The sequence below is a fragment of the Dama dama genome, chromosome 22 (genome assembly GCF_033118175.1).
Source record: "Dama dama isolate Ldn47 chromosome 22, ASM3311817v1, whole genome shotgun sequence".
In the NCBI taxonomy this organism is placed as follows: Eukaryota; Metazoa; Chordata; class Mammalia; order Artiodactyla; family Cervidae; genus Dama; species Dama dama.
The window spans coordinates 58,131,695-58,159,269 of NC_083702.1; the positions used below are offsets into that span (position 1 = coordinate 58,131,695).

At 35.9% G+C, this 27,575-nt stretch overlaps 1 protein-coding gene across 3 annotated transcripts in view; it reads left to right on the forward strand.

Moving 5' to 3' along the window:
- Positions 1-27,575, forward strand: part of CDK17 (cyclin dependent kinase 17) — a 101,176-nt gene that overhangs the window by 67,699 nt on the left and 5,902 nt on the right. For all 3 annotated transcript variants that reach the window (XM_061125601.1, XM_061125599.1, XM_061125600.1), the window contains exons 4-13: positions 1,340-1,473; positions 4,559-4,684; positions 16,526-16,582; positions 17,516-17,630; positions 18,381-18,475; positions 18,804-18,866; positions 21,123-21,246; positions 22,987-23,107; positions 25,309-25,406; positions 25,895-26,000. In XM_061125601.1, coding sequence (XP_060981584.1) covers positions 1,340-1,473; positions 4,559-4,684; positions 16,526-16,582; positions 17,516-17,630; positions 18,381-18,475; positions 18,804-18,866; positions 21,123-21,246; positions 22,987-23,107; positions 25,309-25,406; positions 25,895-26,000 — 1,039 coding nt within the window. The remainder of the gene's footprint in view (positions 1-1,339; positions 1,474-4,558; positions 4,685-16,525; positions 16,583-17,515; positions 17,631-18,380; positions 18,476-18,803; positions 18,867-21,122; positions 21,247-22,986; positions 23,108-25,308; positions 25,407-25,894; positions 26,001-27,575) is intronic.

Sequence of the window (27,575 nt, forward strand, 5' to 3'; positions counted from 1 at the left end):
CTTATTTATTTTACATGTTGATATTTCATATAACATTTCATATGAAAGAAAAGGTCCACTTGTCTGGTCCATCCTTTGATTTTTTTTTCTTTCTCTTTTTTAGTTAATGTTTAATTCAGTGGAGTATTTGTTGAGCTACTTACTAAACAAACTTAGTTTGGTTCTAGGAATAGAAAAGTGAATAAGTCAGATTATGCCCCCAAGGGATCTCATAGCTTGATATAAAATCACATGAACCAAAAACTGCTCTTCGATATAGTTGGTGTGCTAGGTGTGGGCACAGTGTTCATCTGTGTCTGAAAGTAGAAAAGACCTGATGGCATATGAGCATACTGTCGAAGAATGGATTCACCACATTGATAAAATGAAGAAGTAATCTCTCACAGACAAGAAAAAACAAAAAGCTTGCTAAAGCACTTCAGTGTGGAAGAACATGATGCTTTTGGGGGAGTAAATAATTCTGTGGAGAGGACCCATGGAAAGAGACGTGTTTGAGATCTAACATTTGTTTCTGGTGGGCTACTCTTGCTAGATCAATTAGAAGGTGATTGACAAATGTAAATATAAGAGCAGGTGTAAAAGTGTACAAGTTTATTTCTAATATTCCCAAAGGGAGTTAATTTCCCTACCCTCTACTCCCATTTAACTTTTATTCCTATTTTAAAAAATCATGATTTACCTTGCATTCTAAGTGAAATGTTTTTGCCCCCAGTAGATTTTGTGGTACTGTCTTTGTAGTTATACAAAATCAGTACTCAGTGAATACTTTTTTGAATTGTTTTTTAACACTTGGGGATGGGGAGCTACATTAGCAACTGTAAAAGTTTTTTAAAAGACTGTGCAACGAACCAGTTCATCTTGATATGACCCAATGGCACATTATTAAATGGAAAGAATACTAAACTAAATAAAAGATCAGGTTTCTATTTTGGCTCTGCCTCTAAGCTCTGTGACCTTTGAAAGTCATTTAACCTTTCAAGCTCTCAGTTTCTAGATCTGGAAAATAAAAGAACTGACTAAATAATCCTCAAGTGTTATTTTTGGTCTTTAATTTTATTATTTAACTCTTAGTAATAACTTGAACGTTAGTTTTTTAAAATAACTTTTTATAATCTTAGAGCATAAGAGGATTTATTACTACTGTTTTAGGACATTTGTCCTAAATGTGCAGTTTTTATTAACTGCACATCTGTGGTACCCAGAATGTAAAAGACCTTTTATGCTATGATTTTTGGCTGTTGGCTGTCTACATCTTATATGTAGAGATAATAAATTCTGTGATACGGTAGAATTTAATACATCTCTTCTAAGATAAGTAACATTTCATTTTCTGATACAGATATTGTTCATGAAAATTTAAAAATGGGATCAGATGGTGAGAGTGACCAAGCTTCTGGGACATCATCTGATGAAGTCCAGTCACCTACGGGTGTTTGTCTTAGAAATCGTATACATAGGCGGATCTCAATAGAGGTACCATTTTTTAAAAAAACATAAATATGCCTGTGTTTGTGTGTATAAATGCATAAGAATAAGTGCCTATTTGAAAATTTTCATGACAGCAATGACACCTGTAAGAAAGTTGTTTCTTTGCTTTAATAAAAACTAGTCTGTGAATATTTTTTCCTAATTATCTACTATACCAAGGCACATATACAGTAATTATACTTAAACATTCTGCAAAATACTATGTAGAGTCATTGTAAAGGAAATGTGAATTTTTAAAAGTTTCAGAAATCCAAGATGATACATTAGGGAAAGTCTTCCTTTTAGAAAATATTTTAATTAGTATTTTTGAGATTCATCTAGGTACTTCAGATTTTATAAATATTTTCACATTTCAAAAAGTATACAAGAAATAAGCACCAGCTTTTTTTCCTTGTTTTATATTATGAATATGGATATCACTCCCTTTTGTGGTTTATTATACCTACTAATGTCTGTAGCACATGTAAGTTACTTCTCCATGTAAAAGAATGAAAAGCTCATTTCCTTCTCTTTGTCAGTGTGTATAACCCCGAGGACAGAAGTTGATTATGAATATTATTATTTCCATATGTATGCTATAGATTAAAAATAATTTTCTCCAGAAAATTGAGCATGTTTTGAAATAAGAATGTTGTTATTTTTTTCAGTGCTGTTGAGGTATTGATGATTAGGGTATTTGTCTTCTTGGTTGATTGTGTTTTTGCTGATCGAAGATTGCTTCTGAATCAGTTATGCAAAACAGTATCAGTTTTTAAATGGTAAAATACCATTTTCAACTCTTGAAATCAGCTTGATACCTGTTCATTGTTATCAGTCACTAGGTCATGTCTGTCCGACTCTGCGACTCCGTGGACTACCGCACGCCAAGCTTCCCTGTCCTTCACTGTCTTCCCGGAGCTAACTCAAACTCATGATAACTGTTCATATCACTGTATAAATTACATCACACTAGTAATAAAAATATTTCTCTTCATATGTATGATTTTATTTATTATAGGTTTAAAAGTTTTATTTAATACTAGGATCTATATCTGGACATTCTTATTCATCCATTGAGCTGTATTCTCCCCCAAAAGTGACACACCCTTGATTATTGTATACTTTAGAATCTGGAAAGACCCCCACACCCACACATATATTTTTATTTATTTTAGAATGTTTTTGGATATTGCTTTCTATTTCTTCTTCTAGATAAATTTTAAATGTTTTGTTCCAAGAATAATCTTACTGTGATTTGTTTAGAGTCATGTAAAATATAAAACTAACTTGGGAGAATTATTATTTTCTCATTAGTTGAGAACGTGATATATTTTGATACATACAGTATATATTTCTCAATAAATCTATATACAATTTCTTTACATCTCAATTTTATCTCCTGATTTGTTTATTATTAATAGGGATTTATTTTTATAGGATTTATGTTTCTTGGTGTGATAATGTAGGCAGGACCTCTGTTTCTCTCAGTTCACATAATTAAATGAAATAGAAATACCTTTTACTTGTTTCCACTGACATAGCAATAATAAAATATTTCAATTATCTCACTGTGTTGCATGCAAAATCATGCAATATCCACATGATTAGTTAGTTAAACCAACCCCATTTTATGGTAGACTTTGCCTATTCCTACCATATGGTATGCTGTTCATGGGGTTCTCCTGGCAAGAATACTGGAGTGGTTTGCCGTTTCCTCCAGTGGACCTTGTTTTGCCACAACTCTACGTATAACCCTGCACGGCATGGCTGATAGCTTCATTGAGTTATGCAAGCCCCTTTGCCAGGACGTGTGGGTCAGGAAGCAGCAGTTAAAACCGGACACGGAGCAACTGACGGGTTCAGACCTGGGAAAGGAGCACAACAAGGCTGTATGTTCCCACCCTGCTTATTTAACTTATCTGCAGAGCACATCATGGGAAATGCTAGACTGAATAAAGCACAAGCTCAAATCAAGATTGCCGGGAGAAATACCAGCGGCCTCAGATATGCAGATGGCAGCACCCTAATGGCAGGAAAACGAGGGTGAAAGAGGAGAGTGAAAAAGCTGGCTTGAAACTCAGCATTCAAAAAACTAAGATCATGACATCCAGTCCCATCAGTTCATGCAAATAGAAGGGGAAAAAGTGGAAGCAGTGACAGATTCTATTTTCTTGGGCTCCAAAATCACCGCAGATGGTAACTGGAGCCATGAAATTAAAAGACGCTTACTTCTTGGAAGAAAAGTTATGACAAACCTAGACAGCATATTAAAAAGCAGAGACATCACTTTGCCAATAAAGGTCTGTATAGTCAAAGCTGTGGTTTTTCAGTAGTCATGTTTGAATGTGAGAATTGTACCATAAAGAAGGCTGAGCGCTGAAGACTGATGCTTTCAAATTGTGCTGGAGAGGACTGTTGAGAGGCCCTTGGACTGCAAGGAGATTAAACCAGTCAATCCTAAAGGAAATCAATCAACCCTGAATATTCATTGGAAGGGCTAATGCTGAAACTCTAGTACTTTGGCCACCTGATGTGAAGAGCTCACTCATTGGAAGAGACCCTGATGCTGGGAAAGATTGAAGGCAAGAGGAGAAGCGGGCGGCAGAAGATGAGATAGACAGCATCATCAACTCAATGGGCATGAATTTGAGCGACCCATGGGAGGCAGTGGAGGACGGAGGAGCATGGCCTGCTGCAGTCAGCGGGGTTGCAAAGAGTCACACACGACTTAGTGACTTAAAAGCAACTGTATGGTATAATAATGTAAAAATGTATTCCATGCTGACTTTATCAATGAAGGGACTCAACTCAGTTGTAGACATCATTTCTGTAAAATAAACTGTACTGTATACTTTTGCTCACAGTAAATACGTTTGCTTTCGGTATATTACATACAGCTTCCCTAGTGGCTCAGACCATAAGGAATCTGCTTGTAATTAATGTAGATACCTTTGTAATTGCAACAAACCTTTATAATTACTGATTGCTGAGAAATAATATATTAGAGCTCATGAATTAAAAAGTCAAATGCCCTTGTCATCTCTTGTTTGTGGTTACCTACATAGATTTTCTTTTTCTTGGTTTTTAAAAGGATTTAAATAAGCGGTTATCACTGCCTGCAGATATCAGAATACCTGATGGGTATCTTGAAAAGTTGCAGATCAACAGTCCACCGTTTGATCAACCAATGAGCCGAAGGTCTCGGAGAGCTTCCTTAGTAAGTTTTTAAGTCTCCTATACCTATTAGATCTGGTTGTTTGATTTTCTGGGCATAAACATTTAAAATTAATTTTTATATTGTTAATAGTTATAGTGTATTACATTGTTTCCTGGATTTTGTCATTTTCTCTTCTTAACGTTTTAAAGATGTTATATTGAATAGAATTTAGGTTTATTTTATTTTTTGGTAAATTTTACTGATACATACTAGATGTACAAAATATGTACCATGTACTATCATCATGTACTAGATACACAGAAAAGTACATAAACATAATTGTAGCGCTCCATGAATTTTTGTGAAGTTAGCATACTTGTGTAACTTGTACTCAGATAAATATAAGAAAATCCCCCAAATTCCAGAAAACTCGTCCTGCCACTTCATTGTTCACTTCCAGCCTCCCTTCCTCAGCTTTGGCATTATCTCTGCCTTCTAATGCCAAAGATTAGTTTTACCTATATGTTTTTCACTGTTTTGATTATGTTTATAGTGTTTTAATATAAAGAAAGACTTCTTTATCTTGACTGACTTACATTCTTATTTGAAAACTGCATTTGATATTCTTTTTCTGATTATTCTTAAACTTTTGAACTTTATGTAATTACGAATATACAAATGATTAAAATACATTTTATACAAATATATTAAAATATGTTGTACAAATATATATGTATAAAATATATATACATACAAGTTTATATGTATAGTATACAAAAATACCCTATTACATATAGAAGTACACCAATATGTATTCCTCTGCAGTCGACTTCTTTTGCTTAGTGTTAGTTTCCTTTGGGTTATTGCATGTAGTTAGGTTATTCATTTGTTCTTTTTGTTGCATGGTGTTCCATTGGTGAGTATACTGTATTTTATTCAGTCTTCTGTTGATGAATGTTTACATTTATGTTATTTTTAATTTTGGCTGTTATCAAATACTGCTTCTATCACCATTCCTGATTATGTGTTTTGGTTAACGTATGTATGCATTTCTGTTGGGTGCACACCTAGGAGTAGAGTTGTTGGGTAGATTGTGTGCAGATGTTCAGCTTTTCTAGGTATTGTCAGAGTTGGTTCCAAAGTGATTATTACCATTTTACACCCCATTCTAGTTGCTCTCCATGATTTTTTTTTATATTGTTTCTTCTTTTTCAAAGAAACTTAAATTTTTCTGATGAGTGTATAGTGTTATCTCATTGTGGTTCCCCTGAAGTAGAAAATGGCAATGCACTCCAGTATTCTTGCATGGAACATTCCATGGACAGAGAGGAGCCTGGTGGGCTACAGTCCATGGGGTCGCAGAGTCAGACACGACTGAGCATTCATGCATTGTAGTTTTATTTTTCATTTTCTTGTTGGCTTAAGTTGAACACCTTTCTAATGTTTATTGGCCATTTAAATATCCTCTTCTTTGAATTAATTGTTGAATTCTATTATTTCTTTTCTGTTGGACTGTCTGCCTTTTTCTGATTGATTTGTGAGGAATTCTTTATACATTCTGTATAAAAGGCTCTTGACAGTTTTGTATCTTGGCCTCCCATCATGTAGCAGGTGACCCAGCACTGCTTTTTGAAAGAATAGCTTTCCTTGTTGCAGTGTCATCTTGACATAAATTCAGGTGATTGTGTATGTGAGGATCTCTTGGATGACTTTAGTTCTATGGTAGAAGTGTATATAAAGTGCTATGGGACAGTTAAAGAAACAGCAAGTAAAATGTATTTGCACATCACAGGCTTACAGAGGTGATAGTGCTTAAGTTGGCTCTAAAAAGATGGGTAGGAATTTTGTCAAGTTGACAGTTATTAGAAGAGTGTTTTAAGCAAAGGAAACTTCATGTAGTAAAACCCAGAGAATGTGAGTATGTTGGGAAAATTATAATTGATATGAAGGGTGGATATGGAATAATTTTAAAGAATAAGCCTTGAAAGGATAGGATAGATCTAGACCAGTGGTCCCCAGCCTTTTTGGCACCAAGGACCAATTTAGTGGCAGACCGTTTGTCCATGGACCGGACTGGGGGGATGGTTCATGCAGTAGTGTGAGCCAGGGGAGCGGTAGATGAAGCTTTGCTTGCTGCCGCTCACCTGCTGTGGGGCTGGGTTCCTCACTGTTTGGGGACCTCTGCTGTAGACTGTAAAAAGCTTCAGCTGTTAGGCCATTGAGTTTGGACTTCATCCCATGTAAAAAGAAGGACCTCAGAGACATTTATTTAAACAAGGGCTACCATAATCACATTTTTGTTTCACAACTGTTGCTTCAGGAAGAGTGTTAACAAATAGAACAAGAGAAAGACTAGAGGCAGGGAGATGAATTAGGAATTTATTCATCAGTTAAGGATGATGTGGCAGTCATGTGGAAATGGAAAGTAAAGCCCAGATGCTAGGGACTGTGTAAAGATAAAATACTCAGGACTCAGGACCCACTTAGTACTAAGGAGGAGGAGAAGGGGGCCGACAGAGGATGAGATGGTTGGATGGTACCCCCAACTTGGTGGACATGAGTCTGAGTAAGCTCCAGGAGTTGGTGATGGACAGGAAAGCCTCGCATGCTGCAGTCCGTGGGGTCGCAAAGAGTCAGACACGACTGAGCGACTGGACTGAGCGAGTACCCACTTAAACTTTGGGTCTGAAGAAGGAGCCATTGATGAGTATTGGGTCACTAACAGTTGCTATATCTTCTTATATATTGTATCGTGGAATATTTTTATCCACCAACAACTTCTCTTTTGGTTGCATTTTCTAAAGAATAAAATTACCTAATGCTGTATAATATGAGCACATTACTACTTGACATTCACCAGTATACAGTAAGGTTAAAGCTTGATTTTGGTATAGGTTTATGATCATCATAGTTTTACATCACTGCTTAAGACATTTTCATTAACATAACTTTGTCATTTAATTACCAGGTTGAAAGTGTTCTTTAGTTACCAAGTTTACTAAAGATTGGTACTTAGGATAAATTCTGGAATTAGTAAATATTCAGATTGGGACTAAAGATATGGTTTAATCACCAAAGCTATCATCTAAGACTTATCTTTCTCAGTGTACATGAAATTAAGGAAAACAGTGCCCTCTAATGAATGTTGAGTGACTGGAGTTTTTATTGTGTTGAATGTTCCTATCTTAATTCCCTTGTTTTTTTAATCTGAAATGGCTTACCGATTTCACATTAATCATTGTAGCTCTGTTTTGGTTTTTATTGGTTCATTCTTTTCATTGTTTATCTTTTTTTTGTTGTTGTTACTAAAGCCATGGTTTCTTTTGAAGTATATTAGAAAATTATTCTTAATACCTTAGGTTTATATGCGAAGGGGAAGGTTTAGGGAATCCATGGAAAGGAAATGGGAAAATGAAAATACTCTTCACATTTGTTAGAGCTTATGTTTCCATGGATGATATACTCTTTATCCTAAAAACATTTTTGTTTTAAGACAAAATATAATATTTTGTCTTTCTAAAAGGATAAACTTTTTTTTTTTCTTTTTTTAACTTTAAACTTTTTATTTTGTGTTGGGGTATAGCCAGTTAACAATGTTGTGGTAGTTTCAGGCAAGGAGCAAAAGGACTCAGCCATACATATACATGTGTCCCTTCTCTCCCAAACCCCCTCCCATCCAAGCCGGCACAACCTTGAGAGTTCCATGTGCTTTACAATAGGTCTTTGTTGGTTATCCCTTTTAAATATAGCAGTATGTACATGTTTGTTTTTGTATTTTCAGTTTGCAACGTATAATAAGTAGAGTAGTAAAAATAACATAAATCACTTGAGTAGGAGGTAAGAAACAAGTCTTGAGTTCACTTCTGGTGAATACACAGTAGGGCTGACTGGTTCTTCTATAAGTTTACGAGCATCAGCGCGGTTGGAAACTCAGTACATTTGGCTGCCCTGTTGTGTTGCATTTCTTTGGTTAGTTCTTCTCTCTTCCCACTACGTGACCAAGAAGAGAGAAGCCACTAACTAGAGACCCTCTCATTTTCTGAATTACAGATGTGCAAATCTACCTACAGCAAACTAATTTACTCTAATAAGTTATTTTAGAGTAGTTATAGATCTACAGAAGAATTTAAAAGATCATATAGAGAGTTCCCACATACCACATACCTAGTTATGCCTATTATTAACATTTTACATTACTTTAGTACATTTGTCACAACTAAGTAAACCAGTGTTGGTACATTACTATTAACTAAACTCCATACTTTATTCAAATTTCCCTAGTTTTTCACTAATAGCTTTTTATCCCCAGGATCCCATCCAGGACATCACATTACATTTAGTCATTCTATCTTATTTTAAAGATACTGGTTATTGGATTGGTAAAGTGTTATTTAATATTCATTTATAGGTGATAAGAAACAGAATATTCTAACTCTTAAAATGCGTAAACCACTGACTAGTGGGAAAGCCCATAGGCAGGTAGTGGTTTATCAGAGCGTTGTTAGATTTACAGTGATGGCATGCCCCATGGAGATTTCCTGAGTGTTAAGCTCAACTTTAGTAAACTAAGTCTATATAGGAAAGTTTGTCTCATTTTATTGAAGTTTAGGTTATATGAATTCTAAGAATATGCCTCTTCCTAAACATTAAGTTTTGGGTTCCTTATTTATGGCTTTACCAGTATAGATCATACATAGCCATTATTTCTAAGGACAGGTGAGAAAATAGGTTATCAAGTCCTGATGTCTATCAGAAGTGATTTTGTGGTGTGGAAATGAGGTTCAAAGTTCACCCATGATTTAATTTACCTATGGCATATTATGGACAGGGGTAAGGTAATATTTTGTAAGACAAATGATCAAGTAGAATAGAGACTCTCGGTCTATCTACCTCAGTAGACTGACATTTCTATCAGTAACAGTAACTTGGTAAATCTCACAAGGAGGGAAATGGATAATTGAAAATTCTGTCTTTGCCCCCGGTGTTTTTTATATGCACATTCACTCTTAGAATGACATCTCATAGAGTTTTTGCACATGTTTCAGTTGTTTTGAAGCTCATTTAGAATTGCATTGCCAACATGTAATACCTCTTTATAACTTTGGTAGAATGATTATACTGTTAGACCAGAGTAACAAAGAAATACCCTGTAATAATCGATGCTACTCACAAGTTACTCTAAATTACAGGAAGGCTATTATAAATTATAATTGTTTATATTTTATTTGATGTTCGTGTGCTTATTGTATAAGAGCTATTTTTTTATTTTTGTTGGAGGATAATTGCTTTACAATATTGTGTTGATTTCTGCCATACGTCAGCGTGAATCAGCCACAGGTATACCTGTGTCCCCTCCCTGCTCCTGAGCCCTCCTCCCACCCCCCTCCCCACGCCACCCTCTAGGCTGTCACAGAGCACTGGGTCGAACTCCTTGTGTCGCCCAGCAGATTCCACTTGCTATCTGTTTTACATGGGGTAATGTATTTGTTTCCAGGCATGTCTCTCAGTTCATCCCACCCTCTCCTTCCCCCTCTGTGTCCACAGGTCTGTTCTCTTTATGTCCTGTGTCTCCATTGCTACCCTGCAAATAGGTTCATCAGTACCATCTTTCTAGATTCCAGATGCATGCGTTAATATATAGTATTTGTCTTTCTCTTTCTGACTTAACAGTGAAATATTACTCAGCTATAAGAGCTATTTGAACAGGAGTTTGTTTAGTTTTCCAGAAAGTTAAGTATTAGAGCGGTAAAGTATCAGAAAAAAATTATCTTCATTTGAAGCAGAAATAAGGAGATTTTTATATTGTATTAAAATGCAAAGTGTATTGTTCCAGTCATACAGCTATTATTTCTTTTTATGAGACTTTAAAAATATTCTAAAATAATCTAGGATGAAACTCAGTCTAGATTGTGAACTCATGAGAGGAGGAACCATATCTGTCTTCTTCACTGTATCCCCAGTACCTAGCATTATGCTTGGTAAATGTTGAATAAATGAGCTTTGTCTTCTGTCCTCTGAACAATTTCCGTAGGAGAGCGTGTCAACAAGCTAGTCATTATGTCTATTGTTAATCTTGTCATGTTCAGCAGATAAAAATGCAAGCAAAATTTTCTAGAAATTCCATATAAAGATTCAGTTAAGTAATAAATTGGATGTAATTACTAAATCCTAAAGGTTGGGAATCATTAAAATGTGGTCCACCCAATTCAAAACCTCTTTAATTGGGTTGTGGCAGACAATTCCAGTATTTACCCTCTTTTTAAAAAGCATACTTTTAATATATTTTAATGATCTCACTAAATCACTATTTAAAGAGTGACTCTTTGTAATGTTAATATTTCATGCATCTCTTATAGTTTATTCCTTGTATACTTTATATGATATGGTAATCTCTACATCAGTACTGTCTTTACAGTCTTGAATTTGTAGTTCGTTTATCCAATCTTTAAAAAAAAAAACTTAAGCATTTTTGTCAAAGCCACCGTTAGACCAAAGTGTACTTGCTCTTATAAGGACATTCTAGTATTTATTCACTTAAGATTTAAAAAATGAATCAGAAAATTTCCCAACTCCTTATAAGAAAAAGTTCCCAGGAAATTCCCTGGTGGTCCAGTGGTTTAGGACAATGTACTTTTTTGCTCTTGGGGGTGTGGTTCAGTCCCTGGTTGGGGAACTAAGTTTCCACAAGACGTGGTGTGGCAAAAAAAAAAAAGTTCCTTGCTTGTAGTTATATTTTTCTATGTGCTTCTCACTGTTACAGATGATGACATTTTAATTATATCTTGTGCGAGGGGGGGCACATTGACTATTTTGTTCATACTAGCTTCCATTTATTTTTGCTGTTCTTTTTCCTTCATAAAAAAATCAGGTGAGACTTCAAATTCATGTCAAAATAGTTCCAAGTTTGTGAATTTAATCACCTGAATTCAAACTCTATCATAGTTTGTGTGACTTTGGCAATTAGCCTTTTTTTAAAAGTGTTATGTGAGGTCATATGTAAATAGACTATAGAAAAACTACAAAATCAAAAGATTACTCAGAATCAGATTCTCGTGTATCAGATGGTGGTCTCTTTGCCACATTTCCCGTATTAAAATTAAAAACTCCATTTGTATTTGGAAAGTGTTGTCTTGTAGTTTTATTATCTTGTATAATTAGTGATAATACAGAATAAGGACTTAAGTCATATATAAAATAGTGCATGGGTGGATGGATAATGATGGATGCCAAGAATCTCACTTCTTTAATTTTTTTTGAAAATACCATATATAGAAGAAAGTCTTTAAGAGTACACAGAGAGAAGCAATTTTTCAGTCCTTCAGCGATACCACCAGTACCACCTGTGACCACAGTTTTTATTAGTTTACCAGAATTGAATGAGTACCATTGAATATGCAGTTTTCCTCATGGCTTTTAAAGTGATATATACGTCTTGTAAAAAAAGATAACAACAGTTCCTTTGAGAGGCCCCTGCTACTTTCAGACTGTCAGTTTTGGGCAGTTTACCTTTTTTGTTTCAAGCGGTGACTGATGTTAAGTCAAATTGTCAAGTATTATTTTTATTTTGTTCAACACCTCCAGAAAAAGTGTGTCTGAACCTCCAGAATTAGACATAGAATTTAATGATCCAGCATACGCCTATAAGAGCTGAAGTTATACATAAAAGAACGTTATTCCTTTCATTGGCTACGTAAGGGCATTAGTATCACTCTGAGAAGTGAAGTTTTAGGTTACTTTTGCCCTTTCCACTATCTACAAAAGGGGTTCAGTTCCGTTCAGTCACTCAGTCGTGTCCAACTCTTTGCGACCCCATGAAATCGCAGCACGCCAGGCCTCCCTGTCCATCACCAACTCCTGGAGTATACTCAAACTCATGCCCATCGAGTCGGTGATGCCATCCAGCCATCTCATCCTCTGTCGTCCCCTTCTCCTCCTGCCCCCAACCCCTCCCAGCATCAGGGTCTTTTCCAACGAGTCAGCTCTTCGCATGAGGTGGCCAGAGTATTGGAGTTTCAGCTTTAGCATCAGTCCTTCCAATGAATACCCAGGACTTATCTCCTTTAAGATGTACTGGTTGGATCTCCTTGCAGTTCATGGGACTCTCAAGAGTCTTCTCCAACACCATAGTCCAAAAGCATCAATTTTTCGGCACTCAGCTTTCTTCACAGCCCAACTCTCACATCCATACATGACCACTGGAAAAACCATAGCCTTGACCAGATGGACCTTTGTTGGCAAAGTAATGTCTCTGCTTTTTAATAAGCTATATAGGTTGGTCATAACTTTCCTTCCAAGGAGTAAACGTCTTTTAATTTCATGCCTACAGTCACCATCCGCAGTGATTTTGGAGCCCCCAAAAAATAAAGTCTGACATTGTTTCCACTGTCTCCCCATCTATTTCCCATGAGGTGATGGGACCAGATGCCATGATCTTAGTTTTCTGAATGTTAAGCTTTAAGCCAACTTTTTCACTCTCCTCTTTCACTTTCATCAAGAGGTTTTTTAGTTCCTCTTCACTTTCTGCCATCAGGGTGGTGTCATCTGCATATCTGAGGTGATTGATATTTCTCCCGGCAATCTTGATTCCAGCTTGTGCTTCTGCCAGCCCAGCATTTCTCATGATGTACTCTGCATATAAGTTAAATAAGCAGGGTGACAATATACAGTCTTGACGTACTCCTTTTCCTATTTGGAACCCGTCTGTTGTTCCATGTCCAGTTCTAACTGTTGCTTCCTGACCTGCATACAGGTTTCTCAAGAGGCAGGTCAGGTGGTCTGGTATTCCCATCTCTTTCAGAATTTTCTACAGTTTATTGTGATCCACACAATCGAAGGCTTTGGTGTAGTCAATAAAGCAGAAATAGGTGTTTTTCTGGAACTCTCTTGCTTTTTTGATGATTCAGTGGATATTGGCAATTTGATCTCTGGTTCCTCTGCCTTTTCTAAAACCAGCTTGAACATCTGGAAGTTCTCGGTTCACATGTTGCTGAAGCCTGGCTTGGAGAATTTTGAGCATTACTTTACTAGCGTGTGAGATGAGTGCAATTGTGCAGTAGTTTGAGCATTCTTTGGGATTGCCTTTCTTAGGGACTGGAATGAAAACTGACCTTTTCCAGTCTTGTGGCCACTGCTGAGTTTTCCAAATTTGCTGGCATATTGAGTGCAGCACTTTCACAGCATCATCTTTCAGGATTTGAAATAGCTCAACTGGAATTCCATCACCTCCACTAGCTTTGTTCATAGTGATGCTTTCTAAGCATCACTTGACTTCACATTCCAGGATGTCTGGCTCTAGGTGAGTGATCACACCATTGTGACTATCTGGGTCGTGAAGATCTTTTTTGTACAGTTCTTCTGTGTATTCTTGCCACCTCTTCTTAACATCTTCTGCTTCTGTTAGGTCCATACCATTTCTGTCCTTTATTGTGCCCATTTTTGTATGAAACGTTCCCTTGGTATCTCTAATTTTCTTGAAGAGATCTCTACTCTTCCCCATTCTGTTGTTTTCCTCTATTTCTTTGCATTGATCGCTGAGGAAGGCTTTCTTATCTCTCCTGGCTATTCTTTGGAATTCTGCATTCAAATGGGAATATCTTTCCTTTTCTCCTTTGCTTTTCGCTTCTCTTCTTTTCACAGCTATTTGTAAGGCCTCCTCAGACAACCATTTTGCCTTTTTGCATTTCTTTTCCATGGGGATGGTCTTGATCCCTGTCTCCTGTACAGTGTCACAAACCTCCGTCCATAGTTCTTCAGGCACTCTGTCTATCAGATCTAGTCCCTTAAATCTATTTCTCACTTGTACTGTATAGTCATAACGGGTTTGATTTAGGTCATACCTGAATGGTCTAGTGGTTATCCCTACTCTCTTCAGTTTAAGTCTGAATTTGGCAATAAGGAGTTCATGATCTGAGCCACAGTCAGCTCCCGATCTTGTTTTTGCTGACTCTATAGAGCTTCTCCCATCTTTGGCTGCAAAGAATATAATCAGTCTGATTTCAGTGCTGACCATCTGGTGATGTCCGTGTGTAGAGTCTTCTCTTGTGTTGTTGGAAGAGGGTGTTTGCTATGACCAGTGCGTTTTTTTGGCAAAACTCTATTAGCCTTTGCCCTGCTTCCTTCCGTACTCCAAGGCCAAATTTGCCTGTTACTCCAGGTGTTTCTTGACTTCCTACTTTTGCATTCCAGTCCCCTGTAACGAAAAGGACATCTTTTTTGGGTGTTAGTTCTAAAAGGTCTTGTAGGTCTTCATAGAACCGTTCAAGTTCAGCTTCTTCAGCGTTACTGGTTGGGGCATAGGCTTGGATTGCCGTGATATTGAATGGTTTGCCTTGGAAATGAACAGAGATCATTCTGTCGTTTTTGAGATTGCATCCAAGTACTGCATTTTGGACTCTCTTGTTGACTATGATGGCTACTCCATTTCTTCGAAGGGATTCCTGTCCACAGTAGTAGATATAATGGTCATCTGAGTTAAATTCACCCATTCCAGTCCATTTTAGTTCGCCGATTCCTAGAATTTCGACATTCACTCTTGCCATCTCCTGTTTGACCACTTCCAATTTGCCTTGATTCATGGACCTAACATTCCAGGTTCCTATGCAATATTGCTCTTTACAGCATCAGACCTTGCTTCTATCACCAGTCACATCCACAACTGGGTATTGTTTTTGCTTTGGCTCCATCCCTTCATTCTTTCTGGAGTTATTTCTCCGCTGATCTCCAGTAGCATATTGGGTACCTACTGACCTGGGGAGTTCCTCTTTCAGTATGCTATCATTTTTCCTTCTCATACTGTTCATGGGGTTCTCAAGGCAAGAATACTGAAGTGGTTTGCCATTCCCTTCTCTAGTGGACCACATTCTGTCCGACCTCTCCACCATGACCTGACTGTCTTGGGTGCCCCACACGGCATGGCTTAGTTTCACTGAGTTAGGCAAGGCTGTGGTCCTGTGATCAGATTGGCTGGTTTTCTGTGATTATGGTTTTAGTGTGTCTGCCCTCTGATGCCCTCTCGCAACACCTACTGTCTTACTTGGGTTTCTCTTACCTTGGACGTGGGGTATCTCTTCACGGCTGCTCCAGCAAAGCACAAAAGGGGTACTAGAAAGGAATTTAAGAAAATTCTTATTCTCTTCTTTTTAACTTTTCTCCTCTCAAAATCTTTACATTTTTATCATTTTGTTTTTTCCCCTAAATCTTTTGTGTTAGGTGTTTTTTTTTTTTTTAATTATTTTTAAAATACTGGGTTTCCATTGCATATTTGAGTAGTCCATCTACCTCATTGATTGACTCCATACAAAATAGTCAAACAAGCTCAAGGTTTAAAAGCAATGCTTTTCAGAACTCACTTTTAAAGCCTTTTGTGGGGGATGGAGGAGACTGATTTAGACTTATATTACTTCTGTGTTAGCCATTTCCTGACTCATCATAGAGTATGACATGTAGTTATTTTTCTTAATATACTTTGATGGGAAAACCTGAAATAGTGTTTTGTTTGCAGGCTTTCCTAGGGAAGACAAAAGATTGATGAAGGAAAATATGTAGGAAAATTGTTTATTTTGTGATTTTTGTTAAATCATGTAGTTACCTTTTATAAAATCCTTTTGTATCTTAAAATGCCTATGATATCTTAAAATTTCAGATTCTTAAGGTAGAACAGAATTTTTTCAAAGCAGAATGTTAATTGTAAAAAAGATGAGTTGTCAGTTTTAATTGTGAAATTTGTTTTTGAGCCTTTGAATGTTCCAATTTTAAAAAATTATTTTAAAATTTGACAGATGTTCAACTATTTAATCAGATTTTTCTATTCCAAAACATTCCAAGAGCAGGAGAGTTTCAGATATTGAGGCAGAGAAGAATTGAAATTTTAAGAACACTAAATTTATAATTGTTTGCTTTCAGTCAGAAATTGGGTTTGGAAAAATGGAAACCTACATCAAATTGGAAAAGCTTGGAGAGGTAAGTTAATACTTCTTTTGAAAATGTAAGATATATATTTTTCCTGTTCATCACCTAAAGGATTGTATCTTGTCCTGTAAAGGCAACAGAATGTTAGAAGGAAATACCCTTCAATTCTTGAAATTATTCCATCAGTGTGAGAAGAAATGAATTTTTTTAATAGCATTGTAGCCTTCAGTTGATGCACAAAATATTGTGCTTTTTTGGTAACAAAATAGGCATCTCTCTTTTAGTTTGCTCCTTGGTACTCTGTGACTGTGCTGTGGGAAATTCCATGTGTTCAAACTTGTGAACAATCAAAATACTGTCTGTAAGGCTAAAGACACATCATAATGGTTAAGGCATTTCTTGGCTCATTTTTTTGAAATGAAATTCAAGGTTTTCTTGAACTTGCTACTAGTACTAATTTTGAAATGGTCTGCTTCCCAGAGTGATAAAGTGGAAAGAAAATAATAGAATTAGTTATTAGGGAGGCCTTAAGGGATTTTGAGAACTGTCTTGGCCACGATAGAAGATATCTGTAGAATACATTTGGTTTTTAAAGAGAGCTCTAGCATACAAAGATTCTGAAAATGGGTAAAATTTTAATAATATGTTAGTTACAGTTTCAGTTTTCACTTAATTTGCTTAATTAATTTCCTCAATCTTCACATATCATTGTAGTTATGGTTAATACAATACTCTTACATTAAATATTCTCCTTATGTTTTTACTTTTGAAGCACTCTGTAGGGTTGTAAGAGTAGGGAAGCTGCACAGGGAACTGGAAGTCCTCTCAGCTGTAGGAAAACCAAGACTGATTATGGTGGAGTTTTCTCTGCAAGATGGAATTTAACACATGATTAGAAATTAGAAATTTAGTTAGGGCTCTTTCTTGTATTGATGATATAGACTCACGCTGCTTTCCTGTATCTTTTGAAAATATATTCTGTAGGGTACATATGCAACAGTATATAAAGGAAGAAGTAAATTGACAGAGAATTTGGTGGCCTTGAAAGAGATCCGGTTGGAACATGAAGAAGGTGCGCCCTGCACAGCAATAAGAGAAGGTACAATTAGTACTTTTTGTGAGGAGAATGTTTTATGAAATTTACATAGAACATTTTAAGACCAAAGCTATGTAATAAGAGTTCATTTTTTGTAAGTACAAAGAGCTCAGATATAGAAACAATACATGACTGGAAAATAATATGCTATCACAACTAATGGCATCTCATGGAGGAAAAAAAATAGAACAAAATGAGGCCCTGGGGGTAGAAGCAATGTCTGAAGCTAAAATATTTAACAAAAAGGAATTAGATATATTATCATACAGTTTATGATGAAATACTATGAAGTCATAAGATCATTATCATAGACAAACACTTGACACTGGGAAATGTTACATATTGATGCTTAGGGGAAGAGCTGACCATAAATAAGTGTATACAGGATGTAAATATATTTTTATAATGGTAGCATTTTTTTAAAAGGATTATCCAGAAAATGGTGTGAGGCAACTGATAAGCCAGTTTGGAAGAAGAAAACATGTCTTGGGACAGTCTCAATAAGTTAACATTTGAGCGAAAAAAAGATGTTATGGAGAGTATTAATGTAGTATTGGGAATAATTTAAGTATTAAAAATATCAAACCCAGTACCATAAAAGAAAAGAAAAAATTCTATTAAAATTTCTACTACAAATCCCTTTGTATTGTTTTAAGAGACTCCTAAATTCAGGCATGCATATGTTAAACTTAGGGTTTTTTAAACGACTGGCTACCACAGACTAAATAATTGGCTTTCTTTTCTGTTTTGCAGTTTCACTGTTAAAGGATCTAAAACATGCAAATATAGTAACCTTACATGACATTGTTCATACAGATAAATCTTTGACTCTGGTCTTTGAGTATCTGGTAAGCATTTAATAAAACTTCAGTATTTAATTTTGCTATTAAAAAAAATCACAGATTAGATTTTTTAACAGCCCCAGGGACATTCTTGTTATTAGTATTTAATTATGTGTGGTACATTCAGTATCTTTCTTCAAAAAGCAACTAATTTTTTTAAAAAAGAATATTTAATATCTCCATATAACTTAATCATTTTTCTGTATATCAGAAACTAACACAACATTGAGAAGCAACTATACTTCAATTTTAAAAAGCAAACTTATTTTTAAAAACTAAATAAGTAAATGTCATGCCTTCTCAAAACTGTAAAATAAGTGCTGTATTTTTTCAGGATAAAGATCTAAAACAGTACATGGATGACTGTGGAAACATCATGAGTATGCACAATGTAAAGGTATGCTTACTGCGTCATTTAAAATTTTGTTTAGAGACAAACACTTAAGCAGAGACAAACTGCATTACATAATGAAATACACCAGTCTCATAACTATTCTGCTTCAGAATTTTTTGTTATGCATTTTAAAAAGGTTGTTGTTGTGTTCAGACACATTTACTCAGAACTAGTGTTTGCTATACTGTAGTATTTACTAGAATCAGACCTTTTTTTGTAGAACTATTTCATTTTAAAAGTTTTGGTAAGTACTTCGGAGGAATTTGAGGTTTTTGAGTAGGAGCCACTTGTTCTCCTTGCTTGGCCCTTCAATAGACCTTTAACCTTTTTCTGCTTCAAAGCAGAAAAGTCTTCTGACATTTCCTTTCACAGTATTATTGGTTCTCTTGGATATATATAGAATACATTTACAGGCATATTCTGCTTAAAAAGGAAACAACAGGCCTGTTTTATCAGAATCCAAATGTTTAAGGGAAATGAAAATGATACAGTGCATTTTGTAAAGGGCCTCCTTTAAATGGCAAAGTCCCCATATTTAGAATGGTATTTAATTATAAAACAACTTTTGAAGATACTAATCTAATGAGTAGGGTCAGGAAGCTGTGTAGGTATTAGGAATACTAGGCTGGAAATACCATTCTGCACTATTAGGAGGAAAAGTAAGATAATTATGTTTTCTTCCCTGAAAAATATGTGAAGATGCAAGTAATGATAGAAAAGTTTGACATAAACTTTGTGCCAGATAAAGCCCAAAAGTAAAAGTAAGATCAAGTAAAAACCCTTGATACAGTTGTGTTTTTACAGTAGGTTTCTTTGACTGGATTTACTCCAAATTTAGCAAAGATCTGTTTATCCAAACTCACTCAATGGTTCATGAGACTGTTTTGGAAATAGGCTGTCCCAGCTGTGGTTTTGCGACAGTTCCAGTTCTGTAGATACTAACTTTAAACTTAAGATACTTTTTTAGATAGTTAAGTTTGGTATAAAGGAGAGCCAGTGTCTTTTACTAAAAAATAGTTCAAAATATATGGATATAACACATTGTTAGGAATTTTAGAATAGGGCTTTTAAGTTGTAAGTCTCTTTTCCATATATTTTCAATGAGAATTGTTCTCATCATATTTTATATTTTATTTGGCAAGGTGTTGTGAATCTCATTTATGTTTACTTCTGCTATGGATTTTATGTTGTTTTTCCTACAGTCATATTATCAGTAATTGGGAAATGAAGTTGTCCTTAATTATCATAATTTGACAAAGATTTGAGAAGTTTGTCATAAGCCAAGTCTGCATGCCTGAATTAAGTTGCAAAGTATTTTATTCTCTGTTAAACATAAAAAGTAGTGAGAATATTTGCAAGTAGTAATTTAAGAGTTTTCAAAACATAAATATGTAGAGTATAGAAGCTCTGCTAATTACAATTTCTTCCGGCCCACTGTTCACCTGCTGCCTTGGGTTATTCTCCAAGTTCTAATGCTATTTTTCACCTTCCAAGAAAACCAAGGGTACACTCCTGAATGCTCTGGACTTGAGGCTCTTTTTTGTTAACCACAAAGAATCAAATACCTTCTGCGTTTCATATTCCCTTTTCCACCAAAATCTGCAACAAAAAAGTCTACCATTAGCCTTATAGGAATTGCTTTTTTCCAAGAGTCATTCAGAGCTCCACAGTGCTTAATCCCTTTTCTGAATCATAGCAGGTTTTGAAGGCTGAGTGGGAGGTGCTGAAAGTAAAGTACCCAGGAGGTGGGTGATGGAAGCTGGGTTAGGTTATTTTAGGTTATTTTTATAGCACATAATGGGCCAGAGCTGTGCAGCACCAATCTCTTTGACACTTCAAAATTTTCATGAAACCACCAGCTCCAGTGCCTCATATTAAAGGCTTCGTCCCGCATCAGTATTTTTCAGGGGGAGTAGGGTGGGGTAATGGTAGAAGATTGATTGTTTTGTGAGAGTTTCATAATTAAACTATAGACCTAATTAGTAGACCTGTAAGTTTATGAAGTACATTTATTTAAAATCATTTTCAGTAATAAGTGAACCATTACTACTAAGATAAAGTTTCATTTGTTCACACTAAAAAAATACATGCTTCAAATAGAATAATAAATTGTAAAATTCAGGTAAGTATGTAAGGAAAAGGAGATGGTTCCTTTTTTTTCTTTGACTATTCTAGGCCAGTCGCTTTTCTGTTACCATAACTTATACCAAAGTATGTCTTATTATCTGTAAGACTAATTTCTGTTTTTTGTTTCCATAGCTGTTTTTATACCAAATTCTACGTGGTTTGGCATATTGCCACAGAAGAAAGGTGTTACACCGAGATTTAAAACCACAGAACCTCCTCATTAATGAAAAAGGAGAATTAAAGCTAGCAGATTTTGGTACGGAATGTATGAGATATTTATAGATAGTTCCAGGTGGTTAAGTTTAAAAGAAAAAACAAGTATTGACACTGTATTGTTGCTTTTTATGTGGGTTTGGAAGTTTTTGGAAGATATTTGAAAATTTTGGTGGTCAGTTATGTTAGTGAATGCTAAGCATCACAGGTTCTCAGAACTGGCCCATGGTCCCCTGAGCGTGCTGAGACCCTTTCAGGGCATCTCCAGAGGTATAAAGGTGCTGTTGATCTAGATGAAAATTCTACTTTTCCTGTGATCAGGGAAGTATTCATATAAATAGACATTTTCATTAATAATAGAAAATGGCTTATATAATACCATGTCACATTTAGTTAATTTGGTTTGGACGAGATTATTGTCTATTGCGTCTCATGCCATTATTGCAAATCTAACTGTGAACTGAACCAGAAGTCTGTTTGAGCAAGTACCATAGTTTAGAATTCTCTCAGGGAGAAGTATAGGTACTGAGGAAACCACAACCGCAGTGGCTTTGATGTTGTATGTATAGGAGTGGCAAGCGTGCAGCCTGTCCTTTCCCCTTATGACCCGGTGTTACATCAGGAAGAGGAGTTAGAAAGTTGCTCCCATTTGCTAGTTATCGAAAAATTTTGAATTTATTTTACCAAGTTGGGATGGTAGAGTAAAATCTGTAATTAAATAAAAATAGTGCCAACATTGTTTCAGTTACATCCTTTAGCCCTTAAACTAAATGAAAATAGTATGAATACTGCCTGATTTAAAAAAGAAAAATTCTGGTTTCACTTGGGTGACTTTATCTGCTTTAACAAAGTATTGAATTATCCTTCTATGACATTTTTCTTACTTAGTATTTTAATCCGATATAATAGTTACACAGAGCAGAAATCACAACCTGTGAATGAATTATTCCCTGTTGTTTGAAATAAAGTATGTGTTAAAATTTATATTTCTTCAGATATCTTTTTAAAAGTTACTTCTTTAGGTGATCAGAATTTGGAGGCATGGAGGTAATAAAGGCAGCTCTTATACTAGTGGCTCAAGAGAGAAAGTTGTGAGCTCTTGCCTTTATATCTAGATAATCAGTGAATTTCATACTCAACAGGCAAAGGAAGGCACATGTTATCTACAGCAACTGATAATATCCAAAGACAGGCTCATCGTATTTTAATATTAACTATATAACGAAAAACTTAAGTACAGAACGACAATGTAGTTTATTCCAAGAAAACTTTAACTAAAAACTTCTGCAAGGGAATTGTTAATAAAACTTAACAGGATCATGGACCAGTAACTTCATGCTTTTTGGTAAGAATTGGTACAGCAAATGAAAACTGAAATCAGGTTAAAAGTCAATAAGCCTATAATTGTAAGAAGTAAAATTGTTTCCCTTAATAACATTGGCCTGTTTTGCATTAATTTAAGTTGGAGTAGGAAGTAATTTGGGCATAATCATAGATAGAAGGAAGATATATTAAGTTTAGATTAGCCCAGATACTGAGACCAGGTGCATTCACTTGTAAAAGTAGCATAGTCCCTGACTGTGGAATTATTATTATTTAGTTTAACTACATGAAGATTTGCTGACCCAAGACCATGCACACTCAAAAATTGATAAAACGAATTTTGTTAGCTTCAAACAGGTATAGAGTCGCCATCTCAGGCGTCCTTGTGGCGGGAGTCATTGTGGTCATGTGAACTGGGAAATACATTCTAGCTGTCTCTTGTTTTCTTTGCCCTGTGAAGGACTGGCCAGAGCCAAGTCAGTTCCCACAAAGACCTACTCAAATGAAGTTGTCACACTTTGGTACCGGCCGCCTGATGTGCTTCTGGGGTCCTCAGAGTACTCAACACAGATTGACATGTGGTAAATACGTGCATATGTTATTGCCATTTATAATTTTGAAAGAATGTAGCCATTAACACAGGACATACTGATTGGTATTTGGCTTTAAGGAGATGTTATTTTAAAGAGAGACAATATAAACAATGATGAAGAGTTCTGGCAAGTAGGATCACCTAGGTTTAAAGACCAATTCTACCACTTATAACTATATAACCTTTTTGAAATTACTGGCCTGTGCCTCAGTTTCCTCATTTAAGGAAATGGGAATCATAACAATAACTACTTTAAAAGCCTGTCCTGTGAGTAACGTTAAGACCAAATGAGCTGATACATATAAAGCACTTTGAAGAGTGTCTGGTACGAAATTATTATTTTTATCATTGTTTAATATTCACTAAAACCCACATGCTTTAAGTTGATCTCGAAATAGTGAAATACAGTAGTAATCTTCCTCACCCGGCACTTTGATCACAACACTCCTTTATTCAAACACATTTGCTGCTTCCCCATTCACTACTTGTTATAGAATAAGGTATCGTTCTTCAGTCTGTTATTTAATAATCTTCATAAAACGTCTCCACCTTTTTCAGTTTACTTCAGACTGTTCCGCATAGATGTTTCCATTTAGCCAAATGGCTACTCACTATCTTTCATGAGTAACCTGGGCTTTTCTGGCTTTGCTCTCCTATCCATATCAGCTCACCTGTCTTGAATGACTGCTCTGTTTCTCGGACTCAGGCCTGTGCCTAGGGCCTTAAAAACATCGTTTTCCATAAATCCTCCCTGACTATAACCTAGCCTCCCGTGGCTAATTTTTTCCCTTGAACTGTGGTTACACATACTGCAAGTACTCTTTGTGTAGTGATAAATCATATACTTTGTTTTGTTGTTGTCTTGGGTTGAACATTTATATAATTTGTATTGTGAAACATTTTTTCTTTTTTAAGCTTCTTTAAATTTTGGGAAAATATATATAACCAAATTTACCATTAAGTATATTTACAGTGCTGTGCATCCATCATCATCAGTCTCCACAACTCTTTTCATTTTGCAGACTGAAACTCTGTACTTATTAAATAGTAACTCCCCATTTCCCTCTCCCTCCACTGATTTTCTGTGTTTGTGAATTTGACTTTTCTAAGTACCTCATATAGGTGAAATCATATAGTATTTATTGGAGAAGGCAATGGCAACCCACTCCAGTGTTCTTGCCTGGAGAGTCCCAGGGACGGGGGAGCCTGATGGGCTGCCGTCTGTGGGGTCGCGCAGAGTTGGACACGGCTGAAGTGACTTAGCAGCAGCAGCATGTAGTATTTGTTTTGCTGTGGCTGGTTATTTTACTTAGGGTAAATGTCATCAAGGTTTACCCCTGGTGAAGATAGATACTTGGCCTTTTATGTGTCAGAACCTCCGTTATTTTTAAGGCTGAATAATCACTGCACGTGTCTGTCGTTTTGTTTACTGACTCGCGCGCTGATGGGCAGCTGGGCTGTTCCCACATTCTGGCTGCTCTGGACATGAGTGTACAGACGCTTCTCTGAGATACTGCTCTTCTCTTGGTGGATGCTTAGAGGGGGAATTGCTAGATCAGATGGCAATTCTGCTCGTGGCTCCATTATTTAATCTTCTATATAATATTTTAATTTATATATATACATATATGTAATTGCTAGGTTGTGAGTCTTTTAAAGGAAGGACTCCTATCTTAAACTCATGTCTTCACACAGGTCCTAGAAGACAGTATCTATTTAGTGAGCCTCTATCCATTTCTCTTCTTCTCTTAGCACATTCTCTCTCTCTCTCTCTCTCTCTGTCTTACTCACTCTCTCTCACGTTACCCCACATCTGTGAGCTCTGTCTCTTGCTTCCTACATAAAAGCATCTTGAATCATTTGTTTCTCCCTAGCTCTGCTGACCACTGCCTAACACATAGTAAGCATTAAATCACTATTAGCTATGGTTAGTGGTATTCTTCAAGGATCATGCAGAAGAGGGCTGGACATTTTAAGTGGGGAAAATGGATATAGTAGAAGTATGGAAGATGAGACAAATAAGATAAATGTTAACAAGTTACTTTAGTTATATCTGAAAGAAATCTGCAGATTTTCTAGCAGGCTAGTACAAAATTCTCCAGAGAGGCAGCCTTAAGGAAAGGATTCTTATGCCTAATAATATATAAATGGATTACTCATCTTTTTTTTTTTTTATGGTATATTTTATAGGGGTGTTGGTTGCATTTTCTTTGAAATGGCTTCTGGAAGACCTCTGTTTCCAGGATCAACTGTGGAAGATGAACTGCACTTAATTTTCCGACTGCTAGGTAACAGAAGAACTCTGTTCCCAGTGATTTGTTACCTATAATTGAGTAGCTAGATATGACTACATCTTTAAAATACATATTTATAAATTTGATACTGAGACTAACATAACTAGCTGTTAGAAGAATTACAATTTGCATGTTAAGATAAAGATCCTTCTAGATAACTTCTGCTTTTTATTTACTGATTTCTACCTGTGCAGTAATGATTTTATGGAAACACAGAGAAGAGAAATATTATTGAAAATTGACTTTTAGTACATTATTAGGAAATATTTTAACTTAGATGTCAATTAGGCATCATTTTTGTAGAATCTTTGCTTAGTCTGAAAAAAAGTCTGTTTACTATTTCTGTCATTCTATTTTAGTTGAAACAATCAAATTATCTACTAAATATAAGTTGTTATTTAAGATACTTTTGTTCCGCCTATATATATTTGCCTATATAAAAATTCCTATATATTTATAAGTATATATATTTTTAAATTCAGGAACTCCATCTCAGGAAAATTGGCCAGGTGTTTCTTCAAATGATGAGTTCAAGAACTACAACTTTCCAAAATATAAACCGCAGCCTCTAATTAACCATGCACCCAGGTATTTTTTTTCTCTCTTTACGTGAAAGGGGGAACACACTATTTTTTTTTTTTTAATTCTTTTTAGTCTCTCTCTCTCTCTTTTTTTCTTTTTAGTCTCTTGAACCGTTTGTCACGGTAAGGATTCAGGAAAAATACTTGATACACGTACACAGTTATTAAATATTTTAGAACTTAATTTCTTCCTATGTCAAATTAATTTTATAATTCAATGACCAAGAATCACCAAACTATGTAAGTCCACAGAATTGAACTGTAAATAAAATGAGCATAGAATATATATGTATATATATACATGATATAATTCTAGGGTTTATGTAGGTTGTTCCTTTTCCCAGAAAGAAAACAGATTTATGCCTTATTCAGTACTGTGAAGACCATGATGAAATTTATTTTTTCTACACAATTATTCTATATTTTGGGCTTCCCAGGTGGTATAGTGGTAAAGAATCCACCTGCCAATGCAGGAGATGTTAGAGACACGGGTTCAGTCTCGGGGTCAGAAAGATCCCCTGGAGGAGGAAGTGGCAACCCACTCCAGTATTCTTACCTGGAAAATCCTATGGACAGAAGAGCCTGGCAGGCTACAAAGACCATGGGATCACAGAGAGTTGGACATGGCTGAGCACGTACATTCTATATTTACTTAGGAATGTGTTATAAGTAAAATCTTGGCTCTTATACAAGATGACCCATCAGAATTTTGGCCAGTGTTAATGATAATTTGTATTTGAAGAATATGAACTTTCTGACCCTTCATATCCTATATGTTGCTCATCCAGTTACAGACCTACCTCAGATCCATCTAAGACACCCATTAAAATTTGAGTCAGAATGTTTTTACTTACGGAATATATTACATTTCTGTAAGTAACGTAGAATCACTAACCCCCTTTGTATTTTTTCATCTTTCCTTAAGAAAAAATAGATGTGAAAAGGGCACCAAGATACCAAATAAGGCAAATATCTGTTTTAATCAAAAGCCATTCACATTGCTCACAACATAACATACTCACTCTAGTTCCATTTATTCTCAAGATAGGGACAGTTAGTAAGATCATTCTGGTGCCAAAACTATTTTTAAAGTGTTTATGTGATTTGATAGCCTTGTCAGTAAACTAACTGGTAGCATTCTAAGTAGACTTTCTAAGAAGGAAGAATAATATAACGTGTTAGACTTTTAGCATAAAAGCGTAAATCCTGTTTTTATCATATATATATTGCTTGCTGTTGTAATATCCAGGGTGAAAGTTGCAGCTCTTTAAAGCAGATTCTTCATGACCTTAGCACCTACCTTATCTGTAGCCTGATAGCTCAGTTGGTAAAGAATCAGCCTGCAATGCAGGCGACCCTGGTTCAATTCCTGGGTTGGGAAGATCACTGGAGAAGGGATAGGCCACCCGCTCCGGTGTTCTTGGGCTTCCCTTGTGGCTCAGCTGGTAAAGAATCTACCAGCAATGTGGGAGACCTGGGTTTGACCCCTGGGTTGATCTTCTCCAGGGAAGATCCCCTGGAGAAGGGAAAGGCTACCATCACCAGTATTCTGGCCTGGAGAATTCCATGGACCGTATAGTCC